The sequence below is a fragment of the Acipenser ruthenus genome, chromosome 17 (assembly GCF_902713425.1).
Source record: "Acipenser ruthenus chromosome 17, fAciRut3.2 maternal haplotype, whole genome shotgun sequence".
Taxonomy (NCBI): Eukaryota; Metazoa; Chordata; class Actinopteri; order Acipenseriformes; family Acipenseridae; genus Acipenser; species Acipenser ruthenus.
Window position 1 is genome coordinate 1,454,357 of NC_081205.1, and position 26,845 is coordinate 1,481,201.

The 26,845-nt window shown below is 42.4% G+C and overlaps 3 protein-coding genes across 6 annotated transcripts; 1 reads left to right on the plus strand and 2 right to left on the minus strand.

The window, feature by feature from the left end:
- Positions 1 to 2,634: 2,634 nt before the first annotated feature.
- Positions 2,635 to 10,661, minus strand: LOC117423016 (meteorin-like protein). Of its 4 annotated transcripts, none has more exons than XM_058989747.1 (4): positions 10,582 to 10,661; positions 6,960 to 7,363; positions 5,544 to 5,603; positions 2,635 to 4,214 (listed from the first exon to the last, which is right to left on the minus strand). In XM_058989747.1, exons 2-4 carry the CDS (start codon positions 7,285 to 7,287, stop codon positions 3,898 to 3,900), a joined length of 705 nt encoding a protein of 234 aa, XP_058845730.1. In that variant the 5' UTR covers positions 7,288 to 7,363; positions 10,582 to 10,661; the 3' UTR covers positions 2,635 to 3,897. The 4 variants fall into 4 exon arrangements, with proteins under 4 accessions (XP_058845730.1, XP_058845729.1, XP_058845727.1 ...); XM_058989746.1 differs by lacking the exon at positions 10,582 to 10,661 and adding an exon at positions 10,043 to 10,386; XM_058989744.1 differs by lacking the exon at positions 10,582 to 10,661 and adding an exon at positions 9,109 to 9,361.
- Positions 10,662 to 12,320: 1,659 nt separating this feature from the next.
- Positions 12,321 to 21,583, minus strand: LOC117423015 (diacylglycerol kinase epsilon-like). Its single transcript, XM_034038345.3, has 11 exons — positions 20,556 to 21,583; positions 19,741 to 19,900; positions 18,057 to 18,176; positions 17,174 to 17,317; positions 16,586 to 16,743; positions 16,366 to 16,414; positions 15,950 to 16,063; positions 15,138 to 15,209; positions 14,719 to 14,846; positions 14,043 to 14,154; positions 12,321 to 13,615 (listed from the first exon to the last, which is right to left on the minus strand). Exons 1-11 carry the CDS (start codon positions 20,969 to 20,971, stop codon positions 13,427 to 13,429), a joined length of 1,662 nt encoding a protein of 553 aa, XP_033894236.3. The 5' UTR covers positions 20,972 to 21,583; the 3' UTR covers positions 12,321 to 13,426.
- A 576-nt stretch (positions 21,584 to 22,159) lies between these two features.
- LOC117422952 (uncharacterized protein C17orf67 homolog) lies at positions 22,160 to 25,933 on the plus strand. The gene is made up of 4 exons (XM_034038207.2): positions 22,160 to 22,311; positions 23,379 to 23,479; positions 25,089 to 25,211; positions 25,658 to 25,933. The coding sequence occupies exons 1-3, from the start codon at positions 22,257 to 22,259 to the stop codon at positions 25,203 to 25,205; spliced, it is 273 nt and encodes a 90-aa protein (XP_033894098.1). The 5' UTR covers positions 22,160 to 22,256; the 3' UTR covers positions 25,206 to 25,211; positions 25,658 to 25,933.
- Positions 25,934 to 26,845: the final 912 nt, after the last annotated feature.

Genomic DNA, 26,845 nt, shown 5'->3' on the forward strand with positions numbered 1-26,845 from the left:
CACACACACACACACACACACACACACACACACACACACACTGCTGCTCTTGTTTGATAACTTAAATTGAAATTGTTTTTTTCTCTCAAATAATTTACCTCGCATCAGAGTCGAGTTTCTATACAAGACTTCAGTTTGAGACATCAGTGTCTCCTCTGAAAACTGAAACACACACACAGACACACAGACAGACCCCTCTCTTTGTACCTCAGTGCATATCCTCCAGTGAACTCGTCTTTAATGATTCATGAGCTCACTTGTCTATGACAGGGTGACTGCTACTGCCACAATAATCATTATGTCGAGGAGAAGCTTGTCATGGACTGCTCATTGTGCGGCAGCTATTCAAACCGAAGTCATTTACACTTTCATTGGCAGCTATTTAGTCCCAATAAAAAGTTCAAGACATCAATTTGTGAATCGCGCTCAGCCAAGTAGAAGCGTGTTCTTTTGAAAGTCAGTTGATTGTGCTGCATTGGAGGCTCCTGTGTTCTTGTGGCGTACATGGGCGCGGGGTGAACCCAGGCACATCTGTCAGCACTGCGTTTCCCAGGCCATGGTAAGGTGCTGCAGCGTCCCGGGATAATGGGTTTATTCAACCTCTTTATTGCACTTTCTATGATAGACACATTTGTATATCATTTTACGGTGAAGCAATTCCATTTGCATAAAATATCGACCATTATGTGAGCCGCCCCATTGGGGGAAAAAAAAAGAAAAAGGACACACAAATGCATATAATTTTTATAAACTTATGTAGTTCACTGTCCTAATAAAAAAAAAAAAAGTATCTGTTACTGACTAAAACTGCCAATACCCCCCTTTATTTTACAGAGATTTGGACTGAGCAAACATTAATACAAGTTAGCAGGAGAACATAACAGCGCTTAAGGAGGGTCAAGCTTAATTGTTAATGATAAATTAAATTGTGCAAGGTCCTGTATTGCAACATGAGTCTTCAGTTTAAATGCATTCCAGTTCTCAACACCAAAAATATTACTATCTCATTATCTTTGCACTGCAAACAGTTTTGCAACTCTTGGCTTTCATCTTTAACAAACACCACTTGCACATTCCAAAAGCACACACTGTTTTATACATGTTCTTGTTTGGGTGGGTGTTTGTTTTTGAAAGCTTGCAGCTTACAACTTGTTGGGTAGATCTGAAAATGTGTGCGTGTCTTCACTGTGTATTAAATTGTGATCTTAATAAAGCATACAAACTTACCAATCACAAACATACCTCCAACTTCAGATTTAAACCAGTCCACTTAATCACTTTACCTGAAAATTATCAAATGATAACTAAGCTAGTAACAGTTAATAAACCAAAAACAAAGTGCCCATTAAAATGACGCTTTAGGCCGTTTTAGAGTTAATTCCCTCTTTTTCCTCCAGTGACTGTTTTAACCACTTCACTGACTTTAAACAATCTCCGTCCTGTCTGTCTCACCACGGTTAAGACCAGACAAGAAAGCAGCATCGTATTGGAACGATCCCTCTCTCCGAGAGAGTCCAACAGCTCTTCAAAACCAATACAAACTTTTTATTTTAGTCTCCCAAAACCTGAGTTCCAAACTACACTCCCTAGGTGAATTAACCAAAGCGTGATCCCTCCAGAGCAGAGAGTTCACTGGTAAGCATTTCAGAATCAAGCTTATTAGCTGCAAATGCAACCACACCAAAATGTCTTTCTTTTATTATGTGCCTCGGATGGTTAAAACAAGCAAATTTAATCTGTTTAAGTTTAAAATCACATCAAAAATCAAGGATCACAAAATCGCAAACCAGAATCCCAGCCAACACATAAATCCATCCAGAAGTATAAAGAGCTGAAACGAGTCTGTTATCAATTGAATGTAACTTGTGTACTTCATGTATTAGAGACCCGAGCTCCCTGTACTTTACACATCCTCTTGAGAATGCCCCGCACATCCCAGCTCTGTCTAGAATAAAAAGAAGAGTCTTACCAAGTGCTGCACCGACAGTCTCGATCCAAGGTAAAAGCAGCCTGCAGTCCAGCTCCTTCACTTGAACAGAAACCCTCTTAAAAAGAGCTGCAGTAAACAGGGCTCCTCTTCCTCAGAAGGGTACGCAGCCCTCATCCAGCGTTGAGTCCAAACAGTCGTGCATTTAACAGGTTAACTGAACCATTGCAGGCTCTGTAGTTCATTCAGAAAAGTGTGGTCTAAACAGTTCCCTCAAACTCAAAAAGAAACAGATGAAATAAAACCCCAAAACAAATCAAATAGAAAAAGACAAAGAAAAACAAACTTGCTCCCTCCCCCCAGAACCACAAGATCGTCTTTGTTCTCCAAATCAATTCTCTTAATTGCCCCACTTGCCCACCTGCAGTACTTAACGCCTTGTTACTTTTCTTAATTGGGGGAATTAGCAAGCACAGGTCATTTTCAAGACGGACACAATCCTGCTAATTGATTATATAGAAGGGCAGATGTTACAACCAGTAGGATTTTTACTGGCACTGAGACAGCTGATTTCACTGCTGCCAGTAGCTGCACTAAACACATTGTCAATGTTACAACCCATTTAAGTATATCAAATATAAGTATGTATCTGTATTCAAAAAGGATGTTACCGCAGGTTCTTCCCACTCCACATACAGAAACGGATCTCCAAAATGAAATGTCTTTATTTAAGAAGAAAATGGCACATTGTATGATTTAACATGTTTTCTACCTGATCCCAAAGTTAGTATTTTGTTCTGTTTTTTCTACACGTTCAGTACAAGGCTTATCGAACACTAACTCCACTCTCCAGAGCGAGGCTCTGCCACGCCCCAGTGAGGAGGAGTGGCACAGGTACAGAACGACAGGTGAAATAGAAAGGGATCTGACCAGTGGATTTCACAATGCAGCGCACACAGGAATGTTCCCTTTCTTAAAGTGAAGGGACAGCTTTGGATTTGATCTATTAACTGTTTTTACAGTTCTTGTTTGAGAATAATATCCAGTGCAATGCATTATTACAATACGCAGAAGTATTTAAATAGGGCACTATGCCTTTTGCTAAATTTTGTAATAACACATGACAATGAGTATTAAGAGAATAACACAGCTCCAGAATTGTTGTTAGTGTGCTGTTCTACAAGTACAAAGAAAAAAATACAAATCACAGCTTAACGTCAACTACGGCTCAGGTTTTAGCATTTGTTCATAGTGCAACATTTTACAAAAAATCTGTTCCTATTTAATATGCTACAATTTGAGGTTAGCATGTAAAAGGCACTCCACCCTCACTTTCATCAATAGTAAATCATTCATCGGATAAACCCTGTGTGCAAAAACAGTATAGCTTTTAAAAGCAAGGTCGTAGATCACGAGGCAGTATTACTTAAGCATCAGAACGTAGTAAACACAAAGAACTGCAATGTACCATTCATTTCACATGCAAGTTTACAGCTTTGTAATAATATACAGACATGTGTGTGGGTGCACAGGGCATCCCTCCTACAGACAGAACTGCAGTGGCAGTATAGTGGCGTGCCACATTGTCATAAAACAAATGCAGTTACAAAACCCTCTGTTTAAATATTGCACAGAATCAGGGATGGAAATAAGACTCCTATTGAACTGCAGTTTCACCTGTTCCACGTTTTACTACGAAGCTTGATTAGCCACAGTGTGTGTAGGTAACAAGCTCAGGTGTGTCTGATTAAACTCATAGCGAAACCAGGATTCCTGCAGAATGCATTTTTCATACAAGCTCAGTGCTTTAACTTTGATCATTTCTAAATTTCTACACTTTTTTTTCAATGTTAATCTTTAAAAAACAGTAAGTAAAAAAGGAAAGTGCAGTCCCGCTGAGGCATTTTAAAAGAAGCCCTGTCTTGTGTGGATCTGGTGCAGGTGTCCCCTGCAGCTCCAGGTGGTTCGGCTCAGTCCAGTGGAAACTCGCATGGATTGGCCCTGGTCTCTCTGGCTGTTCTGTACACGCTCACAAAGTCCTTGTACCTGGGGGCACAGCCGAGCCACGCTTCCCCAAAGTGCTCAGTGCCAGTGAAGAGGAAGTCGCCCTCCCCCAGCTTCACCCGGCACCGCAGCGGAGTCCTGATCCGCCCCCCCCAGCGCCCGCTGCCCTGGTCCTGCTGGAACGCAGTGTTCTTCTGCCTGTAGAGCCGCGCCCCTCCCACCTCCACCTGGGACACCTGCTGATCCAGCTCGTGAGACACAGCCCTGATGAACCCCCTCACAACTGCAAGAGACATGGGAAAAGAAGGTAAGAAACCTGGAAATGAACTGACGGCAGACTTTCAAATAGTTTCAGCACAGAACAGTCAGCCAGCAGTACTGTTACAGACTTCACTGCCATCAAAGGTACTATGTACTGCCTTTCCCTAAGGTTAACCCTTTATTGTGACCATTCAGGAATGGCAGAGTAGTGTTATTTAATGGGCTCAGCCGATGTTTCTAATGTTATGGGTTTCCTTTGTGATTGAACCTTCAGTAAGACATAATACTGGGAGGACCTCAGCATGTAGAAAAATCATGCCCTCTTTTTCACCTAGTTTCAAATCAAAACCATAAAACATAAATTACACTGATATGACAAGCACTGTAACTGTTGTATCGAGTATGCTGCTCTTAAATTGAAGTTATTTGAAATGAACTGAGAAATGAAAGCCTTACTATTATAAGGGCGTTGCAATGTTGGGCTAGGGAGGGTCAGAGCAATCCAGCTTATTATTAACTGAGTTCCTTTGCTCTCAGTCTTGTTCAGAACTTTGCGACCGGAAAGCAAGTTCTTTTAACTCGACCGTTATCACATTATACCAGTATTCAACATAAAAAAAGGAAGGAATCCCAAATTGAAAAGAAGTCAGTAAACTTCCTCAGGAGTAATTCAATTTCTCTGCAGAAGAACGGCCCGTTTAGCAGAACAGATGTCTGTGTGCTGATGGCTTTTCCTGCCTCGTTCTTTGTGCTTGGGTCTTCAGTTTTTTGTCTATTGACGAGCTCTAATGCACTTGTTCTTGTTGCTGAAAGTGGGTCGGGTGCTGGATGCTGGATGCTGGAAGCAGGAGCCCTCTTGCTGGGGGACCCCCTTCGTGCACGGGCTCATAAAGCCCCCCATTCACTCCCCAGTGTCATTTACACTTTCATTAGCCAGCTATTTTCTCTAATCAAAAAGTCGATGATAGCGATTTGTGAGCTCAGGGCAGAGAAGTCAGGCCATAAATAGAGTCAGTTCAAAGTCCTGTTCCTTGAGCTCTGTGGGTGTTTTCAGCCTCAATGCCCCCCCATTGTGCAGCCCAAGCCCCCACATCTGTCAGTCCCCAGTCAGACAGGCTGTGTGGAGGGGAGAGCAGACGCCTGGGAACTGATGGCTCTATTCACAGCACAATGGCCTTTATTGCATTAATTAGCTTTTTAAGACGCGGGTGAAAAAAAAAAAGAAAAAGTTAAAAAAAGTGCATTTGCTCTACTGAAGTCAAAGGTTAACGTGTCATAAATGTGTTTCATACCAGATTGCTTACATGTAACATGTTCATCTACCATGGTGGTGAGACTGTCACTAGCTTACCGAAGTCACTGCTGCAGATAGCCATGAGAAGCTCTGTGTTGTTACAGGGCCGACAGACAGCTGTAGGGAGAAATAAGGAAAAAGTTAGGTTCAGGCTTGACTATTGATATTTCCTGTTGAAAACTTGATAGAGTTCACTGATACACAGGAGGATATAAAAAGCAATACCGAAAGGGCAAAGCACTGGATTGAAATCACCGAGTAGAACGAAAGATTAATCGTGCCCTTGAAGTTACAAACAAGAATGTGTTTTAGTGTAACTCAGCATCATAAAATAGCACATTCACTGCGTTTGCTTTCTTATTTTGATTGTTGGGGGCTGTGTTTTAATAACAGTATAGTTTTGTGTTCGGCACACATACAGCGCTTTGAGGCATCGCAACACAAAAAGCGACTTAAGTTGAAAATGCGTTGTTGTTGCATTTCCAAGGAGATGTCTGCAGAGAGGAGGCCAGCAGAGTGGACTGCTCTGGACCCAAACCATGACATCACCCCACCCGCTCTCACACTGGGCTCGGAACCTGAAGAACGCCAACGTTCTAAGAACCATTACTTACTCTGCCCTACGGTCCTGTCTTAAGTGGGAAATCGACGCACCTATTTCACACGCTTCATACCAGCAATGGTTCTTTACCAAAAAACGAAAAATGTTATCCTGCCTACAAATTCTGCATTCAAATTTATTTTTCCACATTTCGGGGGAGTGGCATCCTTTTCTAAGAGGAGTAAAAACTATATTAATTGTGTAAACCCAGCCAGAAACACCTTGCTTGCAGAAAGGAGCCACTACATCATTGCCTCGATTAGTTCCCTGCTGGTTTTATGAAGTTCAAATGATTTCATGCCTCACATTCCATTTGTACTTGTTTTTTTTTTTTTTTAAAGCTCAGGGCTGGTTACTGTTTCATTTTTGGATGGCACAGACAGTTCTTTCATTGTAGGGCTCCCCTCTAAGCCAGGGGAGGCGTGTTTAAAGGTTAACATCAATGTCCCATTGTACTAACGGGCTGCATCACAAGCCCACTGCAGCTGCAAATAGGAATCTTGGCTTTGCATTTTTGTAATTTCTGTATTATTATTATTATTTTTTTTAGAATCTAAATGGATCATTTAAAAGAAAGGAATTTTAGCTAAATGTGTTTTATATAGTTTTTTTTCCCAGTTAGCTGTAACTGATGAAGACTGTTGTATTTTTAAAAAAAAGTGAACTCGTGTATTATATTTTGAATCAATGAATCGCCCTCCGAAACATCACATTCTGAGTCAGATATTTGTCTAGTCTTTACATTTAGCCAAACGTTTTGGGGCAACGCGAATTTAAAAAACGAATGCAATAACACAGAAACTGTAGACTTGGAAGTCGCCTATCAGAGTCACAGAACCACAGACCGCACCTGGCGTGGATTGCTCCCTCACCTTCCATCTCAGCCACTCTGTGGAAGTCGGGCTTCCAGCTGTGGTTGCTCAGAAGCTCGTACTGAAAGCCCACGGTGCGGCGGCTGATGTCTTGCTGGGGGCTAGCCTGCAGGAAGACGGCGGCGTGCTGGGTGTTGTCCGCCCTGAAACAGTACACCCGCTCCCGCAGGCCCGCCTGCTCGTTCACCAGAAGGTCCAGCTCCCCGGCGCGCTCCACGTAGATGTTGGCGCCGCTGAAGCTGCGGAAAGGCTTGATGCAGACCGTGGTGTGCCGCGCACTGGACAGGTTGGGTTCCAGGATGACTCGCAGTGCCTGGGTCGGGTACATCCATTCCACAGAACCCCCCGTGCACCTCAGACGGACCTGCTCGACCGTCCCGGAATGGGCTTCACGGCTAAGCCCGCTATGTTGCAAACAGAAACAAACAAAAACAGGACAACAAAAACATGCATTATCATCATCATCATCATCATCATCATCATCATCATCATCATAATAAGACATGACACACTGTAATGTAAAAAAACAAAAAGCCTTTTCCAATCTGTGCAACGATTTTTGGGCATAGGTGCAGAAAGACGGACCAAGAAGAAGGATTTCGATTTTACGGCAGGTAGTCTGTATTAGACTAATCTGCTTAAATTCCAAACATAACGTTCCTAGAATTCTGACAGATGGTGACGTTTAATATGTACAGTTTCACCTGTCACCTCTCCTCAGAATCCCTTCGTTTAGTACGATAGCATTTTGATCAGCATTTTATATTGTGTTGGATTACCTAGAACGAAATCCACCTTAATAATATTCAGAAAATGTGCCAACCTACATCTGCGTCTTATATATTCTTAATATTTATAATATTTCAGAACTAAAGAGATAACTCGGAACCTTATTGACTTATTGACGCATAAGTTAATAGTTTATGGCACACAGACAATTCCACATCAGAAAGCAAACTTAATAATAATAATAATAATAATAATAATAATACCGCCACAGCAATGTAATTATGCATGCAATGTGTTGTGTTTTCGTACCTTCCTCTCCAGTTGCAGTGGTCAGCTGTGCATTGTGTTAGCAATCTCTCCAGCAGTGCTATCACACACAACACAAAGTTTAGCCACTGTGTTGTTCGGGGTTTCATAGGAGCAGCTGCCACAGAAAAACTACGCAAATCGGCAATTAAAGAAAACGCATTAATGAAATTCTCTAGCTTAACGGTAGTGATTTCTATACCGCTGATAAATGCACGTTAGCTATTGTATAGTAAACAAAATACATACAACGCGTTGGGCTCCAGTCAAATTGCAAGAAGCTCACAGTTTATACTCTCGCTGCCAGTTACGTTGCGTATCGCAGAGTTGGTGGAGGCGAAGCCTCTATTAAAGAGGAGACGTCTGCAAAACCTGGTCTGGATCATTGAAAACGCCAATCCGGATCCAACAGCTACCCGGACAATAACCACAGGCGGTTTGACTCTTGGTTCACAAATTATTCATAGACAAGGAGATCAAATAATAACAAGAAGCGTTAAACACACGACTTTATTCCTTCGAGACAGCCTTCATTAGATTCGTGTGTTATTCACTTAGTTGAAATATTGTACAGTATACAGAAGAGCTCATAATAACGAATTGAATTAGTGAATTAATATACACGTTTATAAATGAGAATACGCGGAGTGACATCTGGGGATGTGTAAGGAAATACAATGGTCCACCTCATATTGGGGGCTGAGATTAACGGGGTAATGCTGACCAGTTATATATATATATATATATATATATATATATATATATATATATATATATATATATATATATAGTTTGGTTTTCTGTTTCTGAGACGTATAAAACTTGTTGAACATAGGAGAACCTATGCGTAGCAATGGCGACAGTTCCCCAAAAGAAATGTCCATTGTCTCCCGTCTTTCTTGCTGAATCTATATAACAAAAAGGTGATAGATTCGAATTATTGTTGCAGTAGAAAGCAAATTAGAAATGATCGATGGTTCTCAATAGCTGCCCCATTGAATTGCTATTATCATCTCTGACCGGTTGACTGCGTGGCCGCACCCCCCCTTTCACTGTCCGCACCACCGACTGCTGTGAAGTGCCCCTCAAATAATTGCTTTTTTCTGTGCATTACCTCTTTTCCATATTTGAAATGCAGAACAGTATTTTTTTGTCTCCGCGCTGGCTGTTTTGGGGAGGTGTGTTTCTGAAAAAAAAAATACGAAGCGTGGAATCTGGATTTTTTCCACGGGCGATTTGACAATGTGCTGCCTGACACATGCTCCAATCAGCACTGTCTGCTGGCCTTTGAGAACCGGCCCGGGACCAAGCATTGGGACCAGCTGGTGCCTCATGGCTCGCAGCGGATCCTCGCCTTGTGCACAGCTGCAGGGAGTCTCCGGGAGAGGGGGAGTGACATGCGGCTGCGTTCAGTCAGTTAAATAGGACTATACTGTTACTACTGCCATTACTCTAATAATAATAATAATAATAATAATAATAATAATAGTATTTACTTAGGTTGTATTACACATACTGCATTTTTAATACTGGTGATTATTTTGAATGTATCTGTTTAATATACAGAATATTCGTATAGGGTGCTGTACAAGCCGATATGCACCCACGAGGTCACAAGAGGCTGCCCACGGGTGGATGGAAATCAGCGTGTATCCATTTTACAACACACTACTTTTTTTATTTTTATTTTTTTAAAATAATGTTCTTATTAAACTATAATAACAATAATGAAAACATTATAACTGATTTTAATGTTGCGTCATGCCCATTTGATACAAACTACTGATTCAAAAGAAATATCCGATATGTTGCTCTATCACATTAATAACCGGGTTTACCATGTCTACCTTGGCGACGGTCACTGTGTGGAGTCACAGAAAGCAGTTTGACTAATGGAAAGTTAAACGCAATATTATGAATTAATCTGACTATTTCAGCAGCACCCCTATAGACTTGCGCCGAGGTCGTGGATTCTAGCCATGGCACCCTCGGTAAGGATTCTTAACCCACAACACTTAAACTCCAGTGATATTAATCAGCTTTTATACCTCTTCTCCGCCTGCGTCCATCCACGCATGGTCCCCGGCGGTATTTTCGCTCAAGCGGCTCTGCGCGCTCTTTTCTGTTGCAGACGTGGATACATCCCTTAATCCACCTCGCTTCCATTCAAAGAATTCAAACCCACTCCCGCCAGACAGTAACAGAACATTTAAAAAAGAAATCACAGTGCCCTTAATCAAACATTTTGGTAACTATTTGTACCAGAAAATATAGGTCTTTGTCAGCTATCTTAAAACATGTTCTGTGCATCCTACCTGTATTAACAAATGCCAAACAATAGTTCCAATTTAATTTCAATGGAGTAAATTGCCCATTTATAATAAATTCCACGTTTCTTTCTTGTATAAAAGAAAATGTGTGTAATTCTATTATTATTATTATTATTATTATTATTATTATTATTATTATTATTATTATTATTATTATTATTATTATTATTATTAATATATTTATTTATTTATTTATTTATTTATTTCTTAGCAGACTTACAGTCGTAAACAAAACAAAAAAAAAACAACAACTCTACCTTGATAAGGAACTGAAATAAAACAGCCCCTTCCTGGAATCCAACCAATAAATCACTCTCCAAATGAAAAGGCATTTTGTACCGGATATTTCAATTGGCTGGTTCCTACCATGGCTGTTTGCTGCGTTATTCGGCCAGCGTTAGAATTCTCCCAACAAACAGAAAAAGCACAGTAAGAAAGTCAGAGAAGGTCTCGTTTTATTACAGCTTTGAGTCACACAACACAACGATGTCCTATCGTAAGCCATCTCAATGTCTTGTGCAATCACACTTAGGAAAATATTTCTTATATACAATTTAAATGAGGACTAGTTCCCAGGGTGCAGAGTTTCTTCATGTCAATTCTTCGATCTTTACCTCTGCATAACTCTAAGGACCCGTTTCATAGCGCATCACTCATCTGGCACCGTGCAATTCAAATGTAATTAGAACTGTATGAACCTTGGCACACTTGCGTAACTCTAAATATAAATCATATACTAGATCAATCGCAGTTCAATGACACACCTCTCCATGCGTAATTACTCACAGTTCATGTCTTTTACATTGAGTCGTCGTTATTCTCGTACTTTCAACCTCTTTTAGAAACCCCGTTTGTTTGAAAAAATAAGTTTTACATTATGTTTGTGTACTTGTACCTGCTGGGTTATTTATAATAAACAGAGTACACGTATGTAGGCGTTTACGTTATAATTGTGACTAATTGTAATTGAACTTCAGCACACACCGCTGCAGTATCTGTAATTACAACGGATCCCAGGTCTACTGGGAAATGCATATAGCAACAAGCTCTACCTGAAAACAAATACTGTAAGCGATCCAAGCATCGACTCCATGCCAACAAATTCAGCGCGCCGCCACATCACAGTACGTGCACAAACAAACGTGTGCCGATTGGACTTCAGTGCATACAAGCAAAAAAACAAACAAAATTAAATACAAACCGGTAAACAAAAGAATACAGTGCAAACAAATGCAAAACGAGAAAACGGCTGTGTACCAAAATCAGTTATAGCAGGATGTTTCAGCTGGATGGCCAGAGCTGTGCTATAAACAAGCTGCTGGTATGAACAAGTTCTTTCAGAAGTTCTGGAGCATGATGACATCATGTCTTCAGAATAGAATGTTCATTCCAAGAGGTTCCAAAGTGCCTCCTTTGAAAATGAATTTGTGTTCATTTTTAAATCAGGCACTTTGGAAATAAATATTACACATATACAATAAATAAATATTACCCTTATCCTGGAATATAAAGCCCTCTTAATGTAAAACATACAAAATGGTATATACACAATCTGAGTTTTAAGAAATAGCATGTTTAGTCCCAAATGATAATGCCTTGTTCAGTGTAAATAAGGTTAAAAGCTATTTCTCTTTTTCTTTTTGTCTCACCCTGTTGCTATGTGCAAAGGTAGAAGTCAAGGAACTCTTCAAACTCAATGGGAAACAGCCTTGTTTTAGTCCTGTGCCAATCCCTTTGAATTCACTGTGTTTTTCATTGCTGCAGTGTTTTAACAGCATTCTGAAACATCTCTCTTTACATTATAAGTGACAAACTGTCAGGTCTGCTCAGCCTTGATTTCCAAGTCAATTTTCAATTCATTTAAAATGATCTTTTTCCTAAATGCAACGCATTTGTTTTCATTTACATAAGAGGATACTGCAACGTAAAAGCTTGCCTCGTAAAATTAATAATTAATACAAAATGTCAAAAAAAAAAAAAAAAAAAGAATCGGGCAGTTAAAGTGCAAGTTCAACCGGGGCGCCATCTACTGGTAGCAGCGTGTAGTGCACCCAAGTTTAAGCAATCTAGGAGCACACTGAGAAACACAATCCAGGAAACAGCTGAAGAGACCACTCCTTATAAACAGTACACAATACACCACATAGACACGTTTAATAAAAGAACACTGAAGCGCGTTACTTTACCCCTTGAAAAGCTGCCGTCTAGTTTACTTACACGTCTACAGGTATTGCAATAAAAACGCAGTTAAGATGTCCCTACTTGTAGTAATGTCTTTACTGAAGTTACATTGCTTCTGCTGAATACAATTTACTGCACTTTGGTCCGCGTTGTTTCACACGGGAATGTTTTCACATTATTACCGGAGGAGCAGTCGTGCTACACTATGTCCTGGTGCCTGTTAATTGGGTAATCTTCAAATCTGGGTTAAAGCACCATGATAAACGACCTCCTCAGAGTGTATTCTGTGTCCTTAATGCAAACACAGTACGCAGCACAAATACCGAAGCTCAATAAACAAGCATGTCACGGTTTTAGATTTCCAGAGGGGTACTGCTGCAGCCACACAGTCAGAGAGTCACTCCCCTCCATACAGAGTCTCAACGAGGAAATCCCATGACATTCATAAGTAAACACTAAATATGGAGTGTCTTTTTTGTTGTTTAGGTTAAGAAAGAAAAACACAGCAGCAGCACCCCAATAAACTGTAAAAGAGTTTTGATTTGCAAACCTCTTCTTTGTCTGTGTAGATTATTATTACTAACAACAAACAACAGCAAAGCTGACACGCTCGTCAGAGCTAGGAGAAGAAACTGCCAGTGTGCCGAAATAAATACAAGTGACTCCACTTCAGCAGCGTAGCAGTACTGCCCTAGCAAACACTACATGAAGTGTCTGTCTGTGTGGTGCAGCTACTGTTCTTTTAATACAATGCAGTCTAAATTGTATTTCACGCTGCATATAAAACGAATGATCTGGGAGTAGCATGCGTGTGAAAGCCTGGTCAGATCACTGCAATGTGTGGACATGTGTTCCTGCTCTATTACACCAGTAACCCAGCTGTCTATAGAAGCCCGTGCCACAGCGATGGCAGGGGTGGCGCTAGTCCTCTTGGTCTCTCAGCTCTGGCTCGGAGGCGCTGGAGGAATCGTCCTCTTCATCGTCAGTCTGCTCCCCGGGGGGGTACAGCATCAGCGCCCTGGTTTTGTGTGTGATGGTGATGGTGCACGGCCCCTGTGCCCAGGGCTCCCCGTCCACCTGCATGGGCATCTTGCCGCTTTTCAGGATCTGCTGCACACAACAAAGACACAACAATACAGACCACTGTTACTCTGACAAATGCAAGCTTACAGGAATGGCTGCATTGGTCTTGTTGTTAAATATTTAAACGTGGGAGTCACTTCCCTATACAAGCTAACCCTTTCATGCATGAAAGGGTTAATAAATATAATAAAAACATTTCCATTGCTTTATATGGGGGGGAAGAAATGGCTATCATGCATTTGCGTCTTCCGTATGTCTCCATATAAAGATTAGAAGAGAGGTTTTTTAATCCGCCCCCCTATGAGGTCGTCATGCATGGAAGGGTTTAATTGGGCCTCTACAGTTTATATCATTTCATATTGAATATATTTCATTGTAATCAAAGCCACTAGAGGGCAATGTTTTAAAACAATCCCCTGTTCAGTTATCTGCAGTGGAATTGCAGTATACCCACCCGGACAGTGTGTGCCTGCCCTATCCGCACAGGGTTAGCCAGCTTCACCTGAATCTGGGCACAGTGGAAAGATCCAAACACTCCGACAACTTCCAGTAAACCATCGTCGAGCCTGTGAGAAGACAACCGGACAACACTTACTCCCCCTCAACAATGAATAACTGTGTTTCTGATGTCAGATAAAGTGAGAAGGGATTAGAACCACTGTTTCACAGAGGTTCAGTTCCTCTGTCTCTCTCTCTCCCTGGAGGGTGTGTACATCTGTCTCTCTCTCTCACTCTCTCTCTCTACCTGGAGGGTGGGTACGTCTCTCTCTCTCTACCTGGAGGGTGGGTACGTCTCTCTCTCTCTCTCTCTCTCTCTCTCTCTCTCTCCCTGGAGGGTGGGTACGTCTCTCTCTCTCTACCTGGAGGGTGGGTACGTCTCTCTCTCTCTACCTGGAGGGTGGGTACGTCTCTCTCTCTCTCTCTCTCTCTCTCTCTCTCTCTCTCTCTCCCTGGAGGGTGGGTACGTCTCTCTCTCTCTACCTGGAGGGTGGGTACGTCTCTCTCTCTCTCTCTCTCTCTCTCTCTCTCTCTCTCTCTCTCTCTCTCTCTCTCTCTCCTGGAGGGTGGGTACGTCTCTCTCTCTCTCTCTCTCTCTCTCTCTCTCTCTCTCTCTCTCTCTCTCTCTCTACCTGGAGGGTGGGTACGTCTCATCCCCCATTCCTTCCCACAGACGGCAGCCTCCTCCCCAGTACCCGATATTGAGCACGATGATCCCCTCCAGATTCGGGAGCTCCACTCTCTCCCCATCCAGTTCAAGCTGCAGAGACATTCAAACAGGGAGTGAGGTTCAGCATTCATTCTACACCTATCTGACAGCGAGAGCATTTACTGAAACAACACCATGTGATGTACTGTGTATTATATAACATTATATTATCACTTTCTGTAGAAATACTTCTAAGCATTATTCATGAGCAGCACCTCCTGTTTCACTAATTAAAAGTATAAATGCTTTGTTTGAACAGTAACCTTCATGATGAGATAGGATACAACACTGCTCCCAACACATTTCAAAGGAGAGCAGCAGATCAGAGAGAGGCTGCCTTACCTCAATGAACTTGTCCAAGTCTTTGCATTCTTGAACTAAACAATCTTTGGTCCCGTAGAAAAAGTACACAGCCTATAAAGAAAAGAGCCCTCGTTATACGACTGGGAGAAAAGGGACGGAAATAAGACTCCCGCTCCATTCCTGGTTTTACTATGAGTTTAATAATACACACCTGAGCTTGTTACCTCTACACTGGGGCTAATCAAGCTCGTAGTAAAACCTGATATGGGTGAAACTGCTGTGCAATAGGAGTCTTATTTCCATCTCTGGAGAACAACAGGAAAAATTACATTGTATGTAGTGTTGCTGCAAAGAGATACAACAAATATTGTTCTTTACAATGCATGCTTATTGGATTGATTTGACCTGATAAATGCATCAGGTCTTGCATTATTAACTAGCTGTGTCACTACAGCCCTACCGCTTCTACACAGCAGTGCGCTGCCTCTCTGGAAGATGGACAAATTGTAAAGCACTTCATCGAGAATTGCAGGCTGGCTGTATTAAACAGTGTACGCCTGCAGGGGGCAGACATGCACATGTTACCACTGTCCACCACTGTGTAAGAGCATAATGGCTAGCCTTCTACATTTATATTTATTGACTGACTTTTGTCCTTAAACCACCTTTTCAACCAGGGCAGAGGGGGAATTAAACATGGCTCCTTCAGCACCAAACTTTCACCCATCTTCTCCAAACTCTTCCACATTTCATACTGCATGTGTGGATAATCTGCTACACTGCACATTTGTTTTACTAATGCACTGCTTTTGAGGGAGGCCCTTTCTCTAGTGCACTGCTCAGCTCCTCACCTTGTTGAGGATCCTGCTTGAGAACAGCGAGGGGGTCTTCTCTCGGTGTGCATGGAAATTCAGAGTCATGAGAGCGTCTGGGCCCACGGAGAAGTAGTTATTCATCGTCAGAACCTGCGGACGACACAGCCGGACTCATTCTACTGGAAACAGACACACGCAGCCGAAGACACTGAGAAAGACTTCCAGTCGAAACGCTCGTCAAAGAATTGTATACACGTTCTTCAAGTTTTACATAATCTACTCCCGACTGTTTTTATAAAAAAGCAAAACGTACGTCAACAGCACTAAAGCAAACACATTTACACATTTACAGTGGTAGTTCTGAGCAGCTTAAATCAATTGCATTGTATATTCTGAAATATTTCCTCTTCTCCGGTACTTGTTGGAGATTTCGTTCTCACTCTGTGTCTTACCTTTGATTTTCGAAAGCTGTATCCTTTGTTTGTAACCTGAACCTTCCATCTGCAGAGAAATGTGCCATTCCTTTAAAAATCTCATAATAATAATAATAATAATAATAATAATAATAATAATAATAAAGAAAGCACACACACTAAGTTATTACGCAGTAAGAAACTCAATATTAGAAACATGTATATGACAAAGTAACCCTTGAGAGACGGGCTCAGTTACCGGTCCAGTTTGACTGCCTCGGCTTCCATGATGTTCCTCAGGACCTGCTCCACTGGAATTTCCCCAGCATACCCGGCTCCCCAGCCCAGGGAGTTGGAGAGGTCATTTCCGGTTCCCAGGGGTAAGATTGTCACGTGGGGCACGTACTGCTCCTGCCCCTGGGGAAGACAATCAGAGGCGTGGCTGAGAAACAGCAAGTGGAGTGCTCTGCTTCCCTGCCGCTATGAACCCTGGCATGCTATTAGAACAGGCTTGCTCAGTCTGTTAGCAAAGTACTAGCTCCAGGTAACTTCCATTCAGTCCAGTAGGACATGTGAACACCGTCAAGCTAGTGTTTACCAGTGTTACGGAAAGACATACATGTGATGACATTTTCAGAGCATCTCTTTACATTTGTTAGCTTATAAATTTATTCTTAAGTAATCATTTTTTGAATTGACAGCAGCTGATCTTTTTCCCCTTGCACACGTCATTAGGCCATGCTGCATTCCCATACATCACAGCTCATTTCGTTATTCGTTTCATAACTGCACACCTTCGTCAGTGTAAATGTGGAGCAGCACCCCCCCCCCCTCCTCCTCCTCCTACCTTTATCCTCATCTCGTCCACGGCATCCAGCACCCAGCCCACCGTGCCGTCCCCCCCGCACACCAGCACCCGCACCGAGCCAGCAGGCAGGATGGTGCACAGCTGGAGGGCTTTGATCGGGGGCAGCTCAGACAGGTCAAACACCTAGCGGAAAAGAACAGAGAACAGATCATCGATCTTCAGACACTGAGCACGGAGAGATGATTCATCCACAGATACACTGAAACCTGGAGCACCAAGTCTGAGATAAAACTAGGAGAAACTAAGCACTCCCAACACTGAAGCGATTGTGTACCTGGACCGGTGACTGAAGCGATTGTCTATCTGGACCGGTGACTGAAGCGATTGTGTACCTGGACCGGTGACTGAAGAGATTGTCTATCTGGACCAGTTACTAGCTCATTCCAGCTCAAGTGGAAGAAGCTTTAAAATGACACCAACATTATTCTTCTGGGTCCACATGCAGAAAAGCAAGTTAAATCAAAACTGCATCTTACACTAGCTTCAGACCAGGTGGGCCATGAGTTTCACAGCTCTGCCCTGGAACCCTTTTCTCCAGCACGTGGGTTTTAGGTCTCATCAATTCCAGACACAGCAGAAGAAACACCTCCCCAGAGTCTGGCCCAGCTGAGCTGTATAGTTTCTTATACTGGAACCTCATAGGGCAGTGATTGCTACTGCAGCCCCCCTTCTCCAAGAAGCAGTGCAATTATTTAACACCATCGATTACTGAGCATGTTAAGTGTTGCTAGAATGTATTTAACGGTATGGTTAATGTTAATGTGGTTTTGCACACACGCACACACACACACACACACACACACTGCAGACAGAAAGACGCAGTGATCTGCTGATCAGGCAGACACTGTAGGGGAGTGCTGACCTGCACTGGATTCAGAAGACTTTTAAACTCCCCCAGCAGCTCCTCTCCCATGTTGTTTCCGCTCCGGGTATTGGCCAACACTATTACTGGAGTCCAGTTGGGGCCGCACATCGAGGCTAACTGCCATTGGGAAAAAAAACAGAAGACAACATTTCAATGCAGGAGCAATGGAACAGACTAAGAGATCAGGGTGCTATCCACACATTGTTATCCAGGGATGGAAGCATAGCAGTTTGATCCATTCCAGGTGTTACTAAGAGTTTAATAAGATACACCTGAGCTTACACTGGCTAATCAAGCACGTAGTAAAACCTGCAATGGTTTTAAATACTGTGCAGACTAATTATACTGTAGAGTGACTAGAGCCCTGTATATATATATCCTACATCCCTTATGATGCCGGTACGATTCTCTACCTACACCACATCCCAGGATGTCGATCTCTGGAGCATAACATGCAGTCCTGCTTTCCGGGTTGCATTTGCATAGTGAAATGATTGTAATCCCTGGAATGACCTGAAAGCAGCTTCACTCGGTGAATGAGTAACAGAAGTGGAAACTCAGATAACGAGGGGGGGGGGGGGGGGGGGGGGCATCGTTACATCCTGAACCATCTGTGCAGGGAGGGAACAAGCAAGCACTGTAGAATGTGCAATGCAAACACAATGCAAAGCTTTTTCATACTGCATGTTTGGTTAAGGCTGTTAAGCCAATTTACTCAAGGTTTGAAAACTGCATATGAATGAGCAGCAGCTACAGATGGATCCTAAATAGTGGGGTTGCAGCAAAATAATGGGTTTCAGTTCAGTTCTTATCTGTGATGAATGTTAAGTGCAAATCAGAACAACAACAGACTGCAAACAGAAAAGGGGTTCATCTGCTCTCTGCTGTCACTCCCTTTTAAATGCATAGAAACACAATAACATATAAAGCTGGAGTGTTTTGTGTTTTTTTTTGCAAATGGAAATCAGTATCTATTGTTGGAAAGTAAACTAACAGACGAGGAAAGCAGAGACGATTCCTGTTTAAGCACAGCCTCTCTTCCTGTTGCACTGCAGCACTGAAAAATCAGGCGTTCTGGTTTCTGCACCAGTATTTGCAAGCTGAGATTTCTGCCACCCACGGAGCATTCTGAACCCTATTTAACTCAACCGCTGAGACTATTCAAAACCATGAAGTGGCTGTCAGCAATGGCTCTATTGAGACCCATGCAGCCCAAACTCCTAGCTTGCTGGAGATCTTTCTAAAAGTGTCCCACAAAAGCATGGAAAAGCACGGGAAAGCTTCAGTAAGCATTGTAAATCCCAGATGTATGGTAAAGCATGTTAAAAACAAGGCAAACCATGCTGACCTATGGGAAATGCATAACCATGGGAGAACTGCAAAATTACTGTACAAATATACCCTGGAAAACTTTCATTATGGACAGCACACAGAAAACACCAAAGCCACGATGAACACTGTCCTGATACTGCACCACAGGCTCCAGTGTGGGATCAATAGTACAGCAGCTACACAATTAATAGGATTACTATGTGAAATACAGCGTGTGAGCTGGAGGTATCGTTCTGTAAGTCTCTTAACCACGTAATCCTCTAGACACTGCAGTGCCCCAGTTCCTTCTCAATAGATGGGATCACCCACACAAACACCACGCTGTAAAGGACAAAGGGCCGCGAGTTACCGTCCCGTAGTCATCGCTGGGGCCCCTGCTCCGCTGGTTTATGCTGTGCAGGTAGTGAGGAGGGATGATCAGGTTCCTGAATTCACCCAAGTCACACTTCCCACTGTCCGACAGGCTGGGCTTGCAGTCATCATGGACGGTACTCTGGCACCAAATACACCTGGAAGGAACACCAGAGGGAAACACAAAGGGGTTCAGCATTAGAATCAGGCGGCCCTTTCTTAAAACTGCTTTTCCATTCTTTTACAGAAGATCTCCGTTCAGCTGGAAGTGGATAACGGGGAGCATTTTACTTGTGCCCCAAGACACTGCTTGACAAACACACAGCCAGTTTCACAGGACTGAGGTAATATTAGGTAACCAAGACTGGCAAAAACCAGGGTATGTGATACCAGTAGCATGCAGGGCAGCGTATCACAGGGATGGAAATAAGACTCTCACTGCATAGCAGTTTGATCCACTCCTGGTTTTACGATGAGTTTAATACGGGACAGCTGAGCTTGTTACCTGTAAACTGTGACAAATCAAGCTTGCATTAAAACCTGGAATGGGTGAAACGGCTATGCAGTGGGAGTCTTATTTCCATCCCTGATGTCATAGTTAATGCTCATTTGATGATTCATCAAAACTGACGCCTGTCAGCAGTTCATCAGATAAGACCCTTGCCAAAGTTTCGGATGTGGGGTTCTCCACTCTTTATTGCAGGGCTGTGTTGATTTGCTTGCACCTGTGGTAATGAGACTCCAGCATATTATTATTATTATTATTATTATTATTATTATTATTATTATTATTATTATTATTATTATTATTACCTGAAATCGCAGAGTTTCGGCTGAGAGCCACACTGCTGTTTGCAAACCGCGCAGTAAGCACACAGGGGCACGTTCCCCCGGACCCAGTGATGGGGCAGCGAGCCGTCCCGCTGAGCGGCGCGCATGACCTCCTTGCATGCCAGGCTCGTGTCTGCCTTCTGCAGGCAGGTCTCGTCCACGCACACCCCGCAGCAATGACAGAAGGCGCCCTGGAGAATGTGCTGCGAGCACACGCAGCAACAGGTGGGCTTGCTGAACAGGTCCCTGTAGCGCCAGCCGTGCTTCTTACTTTTTCTCAGAATGTCCTTGATGACCATCTTTCGCTTGGACCTCTGCACGCTGCACCACAGCGTGATCACCACTGGCAGGATCACTGCAAACACGGTCCAAGCTAATAAATTCCACTCGTCCGACATGCTACTAGCAGATGCAGCTTCCTCGCCCGCTGCCTCCGTCCTACTCGCCAAAATGACTTGATAACTGACGACCGTAGAACCAATGAGCGGGTTAATGGGTCGTGTTCGGTCGGACTGCTCCGGGTATTTTATGATTAACAAGGAGTTTAAAAAACAGCCCGCTCGGTTTCTAAACGCACTTGTGTCCTATCATAAATAATATCCATACATCCACACAATCCAGTTCAGAATGTACTGCTAGTCATCATAAATGCAACATTGCATACGCGGTTGCGTATGTGTTCTGAGCTAGGCAACACGATGCCCTGAATGAAATATGTTATACTGTTACCGATTTATTTTAATAAGGGCTCACATGTAAAATAATGTCTAAGCGCCAAGCTCCTGTACTCTTACACACAGCATCTTTCCACTGCTCCGCTGTCATGACGAAAACGGAAATAATGACGTCAGTGTTTGTGGTGAAAATATTGCCGAGTTCTGGAGCCAATGCGAGAGAGCGCGGCCGAAAGCAAGCAACCTGCTGCGGTGACTCTATCAACCAAACACCGCCAGGCAAGAAAGCGCAGCTTGGAAATGATTTGCACACAGCCCCCGAGATCTCAAACACATTCATAAACACGCCGAACAGGTTTACAAAGTGTATATAGATTTAGTAGTATTTAGTAGTATATAGATTTAGTAGCTGATATCGATGTGCTACAGCCACCTGACATTTCCTGTTATCGGATATTATGTGTGGGATGGAAATGGTGTCACACTAAGATTAGGAATACTGTTTAGTTAGTCTTATATACCTATATATTAAGTGTAAGTACACCGACTTTACAATTCAATTGAAATAGTGTAAGAAGTTCTTACCAAATCAGAAACCAAATCATGTCAACTCTATCAGATGAAGCCCATGCAGAACACTTTTGGGAATTCTCAAACACAAGTTGCAGAATGCATTCACTCTTGAAGGAAAACATGGAATAAACACAAAGTATTACATTTATAAATTTCATAAACATTGTGAAGGCCAGTTGCTAAAACATTTTAGCCATGCCATAAAATGTAGCACGCACACGCACACACACACACACACACAACTTGTAGCTCTTATGAATACATCCCTTAGTGCACTGAACAGTGTAAGGGAGAGATCCTTGAAGCAGATGTATTCACAGCCATGTGTCAGACTGGTCTCGTGCTGACGTAGGAGCTTCAAATACCCCTTCCTCGTCCCCCCCAGGCTTGTTGTTCATTTTGGGGCAGCTGTCTGAGGGAACAGGACGGATCTGAGATGAAGAAGGTGGTGCTGTTTTGTCTGTGTTTGGTCCTGCTGAGCATCTTTACAGGTAAGGTTCCAGTGTGCGGTGGACTGTTCTTCTGTTGGGATAATCATGTCTGTCACATTTAGAATAGATTTTAAAACACTCTGCAGGGAAGAATGCATGCAGGTATCAAAGAGCAGTTCTAAAATAGCAGAAGAGTGGTCCTCCTGCATTGTGTGATGTTTGTATTCAGGGGGTACGGCTGTGTTTAATCTCACTGTGATTGGAGTTTGTATCACTCTGTAAGTTTCTGTTATGTTTCTCATGTGAAGAGAAGAAGCAGTCATTTCTATTGTGGTTTCCATTCATGAGAGTATCCTGCGTTGTCTGTATTGATTACAGTGTGGTCACTGATGGATAAACAGTGATACAGATCACAGGCAGGGTGGTGTAAAAAAGAGAACATTCAAGGACATCAAATATTACAACATCCTGAAGCTATTACCCCCAAAGAAAAGTGTGCACCATTTTCTTCCAAAAGGAATAATAAAAAACAAAATATTATTTAAAAAAAAAATTGAAGTGCATTAAGTTTGATTTTAAATTTATTGTTGTTCGTTTTTGGATGACAGGATTCATCTTGCGCTCTAGAAACTTTGCAGTGGTAAAAGAGTTAATAAATATCACCTATAAAGAAATAAACTAACAGCAATGTCTCTGTCTTGCATTATGTATTATTATTATTATTATTATTATTATTATTATTATTATTATTATTATTATTATTAATTTCTTAGCAGACGTGTCTGAAATGAATGACTCTTAGGAGAAATCTCATATCGTTAACACAAATATTTACAGAGGGTCTGGACCCAATGAATCCTGATGCTTATGTGCCACGTCGCCCCTGGTTTGAGGTGTGCTGACACATGCAGTTTCATTTCAAATCCACTCAGCAGCCTCGCCGTCTTCCAATCATATCCTCACAAACCCAAGATCCCCAGGGAGCAGGGAGATATGAATGGGCACTTTGTTGGTGGACTGAAAAACAAGGCATAACAGTGCTTCTGCTATTAGTCTATGGGAAAATAAAATGATATTAGTGGGACTGTGCCGTAGCCTGCAGTGAAACATTCTCCTCTTGTGCCCAGATGCTTCGCCCATTCTGGAGGAACAAAAAGCAAAACAACTGCTTAGAAGCAAGCGCCAGGACAGACCCAGGAAAGCTGGCCACCCAGATGAACCAATGAGGGTAATCTGCCTGCTGTTTCTTATTACAACCAGCGGTTAGATTTGAATTGAATGCTAGATTCATGTAGGTAGGCTCTTTGAAAAAACTGTAACACTTTACATTGTGTCTCTAATTACAGTGTATCTACATAGTCGTTACTTAGTAAATACAGGTGCACTTACACATAACTACAATGTTATTATGCAGAGTTACAATGCACTTAGTGTAAATCTTTGTGCATGATATATGTAAGTACACAATTGTATCAGAAAAGGGTTAGGGTTACGTTTCGGATTACATCATGTAAAAAGATTTACACATTAAGTGCATTGTAACAATGCATAATAACCGTGTCATTGTGTAAGCACACATGTATTACTAAGTAACTACTATGGAAATACACAGTAATTAGAAACACTCAATGTAAAGTGTTACCCAAAAAATATCATGAGATGATTCTGAAATATTTGTACTCACTTTTTTTCTGAATAGATAGAAACTGTAGATCATAATACGAAGAACAATATAACTTCTAGTAGTACTATAACTACACAACAACTACTACAGATACTCCTACTGCTACTGGTACCACAACTAATAGTTTACTCCATGACTTAATGTACAACTGACTGCAAAGGACTAATCATTAGAAATGAATAACACTAGTCAATGTGCAACAGCACAGATTTATTCTTAAATGCCACAAACTCTCATGTGTGATGTGTTTCAGGGAATACAGTCAATAGCCCAGAGGATTTTATTGAGTGAAAGAGAATGAACTGAAACAGAGTCTGTCTGTCAGTCGGGTCGGGTGATAAAGGTATAATGGAGATTGAGGTTTTATTTGAGAAACAGTTCTCTCCCACCTGGTAGTATTTTTAATAGTTTTTATAAAAACAATATAGATATCATTTTTTCTTCTTCTTTCTGTTCAAGACTGAATTTGGATTTTTGAGCTGAGCTTCACTGTTATAGTTTGCCTGTCATTAATCACTGCACCACTGTACTGTAATTCACTGGATGCGACCTCCCCCTCCCCTCCCCCGGCCCAGAGAACAACATAATACCTGTGCACTATGGTCCGCTTGCCCTGGGACGGGGGGAGTCAAACACACGAGGAACTGTTCCTGTTAAACGAAATCCTAAAGGAAGGGTAATGCTCTGCATGCTGAAGTGTGTTTACCCCCGAGGACAGAGAGGGAACGTTTTTCTGTTCTTTGTTGGTTCTTTTAAAGGATATATTCGTCTACCTTTTACTTTTTTTTTTTTTTTAACAATGGCATTGCGGGTTTAAAGTTTCATTAAAAACTCTTAACCACATCCCTTATCTATTGACTAGATGTTCTCAAGTCATTCTGAATCTTTGCTAAGGAACATCTCTGTATATACTAGCTCTTTAAAAACGCAGATTGCCAACCTGTTGGCAAAACAAGACAGAGCCATGCCTTCTGAGGTGTTCTATTGGCTAGAGCAAACTCGGTCCCGCCTTCTAGCAGTGCCGACCAGTAGCACTATCAGTTAGGCATAGCCAGGTCGAACAATCCTGGAGATTTCCAATGAAAATCTAGCACATTAACAACGGTTAGGTGGCACTATTCAGCAAGTGACCTTTCCGTTCCTTTGCCCACAGGAGTACTTGCTGCACCAGCAGAGGCTGGAGCAGAGGTCCGAGGAGACGTTCCTGGAGCACTGGCTGAACCCCCACTGCTTCCCTCACTGTAACAGGAACCTGGTGCACCCTGTGTAGAGAGAGGTAGGAGCATTCACACAGAGCACGGCCGTCACAAAGGGGCTGCTACAGCCATGCACCTCTCACCTCCTTACCAGCCTCGTTAAACCACTTCATCAACGACAGTGCGATCGTTACCAAGACGACCTTTAAAACTGTTTCAGCTGCTGTGTTTAGTTGAAACAAGTTCAAGTTTCTCTTGTGGAGAAGCGCACGCTCTTTTTTTTAACTTTTCTAACCGGTTAATTATTAGTAATACATTCTTGTATATGTAACATGGGTGCAAAGTTGCCTTATTCTTTTAAAAAGGTGCAATTTCAATATCCAGCCACCAAGTGGCACTAGACACTAAGTAAACTCCCCCTTTGAATCAGAGGTGACTAATAACATTGCAGGGCCAGTTACTTTGCTACACTGCACATTTCCCCAGACAGCTCCTCTTCACCCTGTTTTTATTTCTTCTTTTTCAGGATCAGACAGTGCTGAGGGAGATGATCTGGGAAGGAGGACCTGCTCATGCAATAAAAGCAGCTTTCATGCTCAATTACCTTTTAAAAATGCTGACTGCTGTGAAACAGTGCAGCCTTCTTTGCAACAAGCCTGTAATGCTGTTATAAAAAGCAATCCTTAGACAGTGCTTATGTAAGCAGAATCGGAGATGTGTAGGTGCATCAAGGGAAGCACCTCAAGCATGCTGTGTTTTGTATACTATTTTAATGCTGTTATATATTAAACGCTTGAGCACATTTTTGAGCAAGTAACTTGCTATTTATTTAATTTTTTGTTGGTAATGCTGAATCGTTTCAAAGCAACTATTTATTGTATTTCAGATTATCTGCTCCAGATCCGCTAGTGATTAAACTAGAATTGAATCAAAATCCTTTGCATGAAAATGAATTAATAAAACATGATGTCTGTTGATTCACCTATTTACCGGTGCATGTTTTACTGGAGACTCGTGTCTGAAGAGAACAGAACAGAGCTGGACTGGGGTGAATGGTTTTACACAATGCTGTATCTAAATACCTCTGGTGTTGTACAACCAGTCCCCTCTTAAACAGCCCCTACAGCTGAATTGCAGGACGAATACAGCATGGCTTAATGCTTTTATTGGACAAGAGTCCACAAAGTTGCCTTGACTTGCCTAGGTAAGTGATCCACAGCGCAAGCATTTATACCCTATTTTAGACTGCTCAGGATCTTTCAGCCAATCAGCGCGCACGTTTCACCTTTTGTATTCCACAACAAAGCACAGAGAAACCCCGTTCCTGACATCAGCCGCGCCACTGTCCGTTTTTACAGTGCCGTATTCTCCGTATCAGCACGGCTGACCAGGTCGCCTGCTTTCATAAATCCTACCTGAGACCGCATATACCAGGTGCAGCTCTCGGGTCCTGGTGCTTTGCTATCACACACGTGTGTGAATTCCACACCGCCAGTGTCAATCCTAGCACATCTGTTATTCATACGAAGGGGAACCGCTTGGTACTCACAGCACAAACACCACTTCTGATCTCAAGTATTCAAAATAATAGCACTACTTTAGCAATAAATCAAATGTCGAGTGTTTAAAGGTATGGTGTGCTCTGTATCTGTAAGCATTGCTGCTTTCCAAAGCTCTGGGAAAACACCTAAAGTGAAGACCTCCCTCTAGTGGC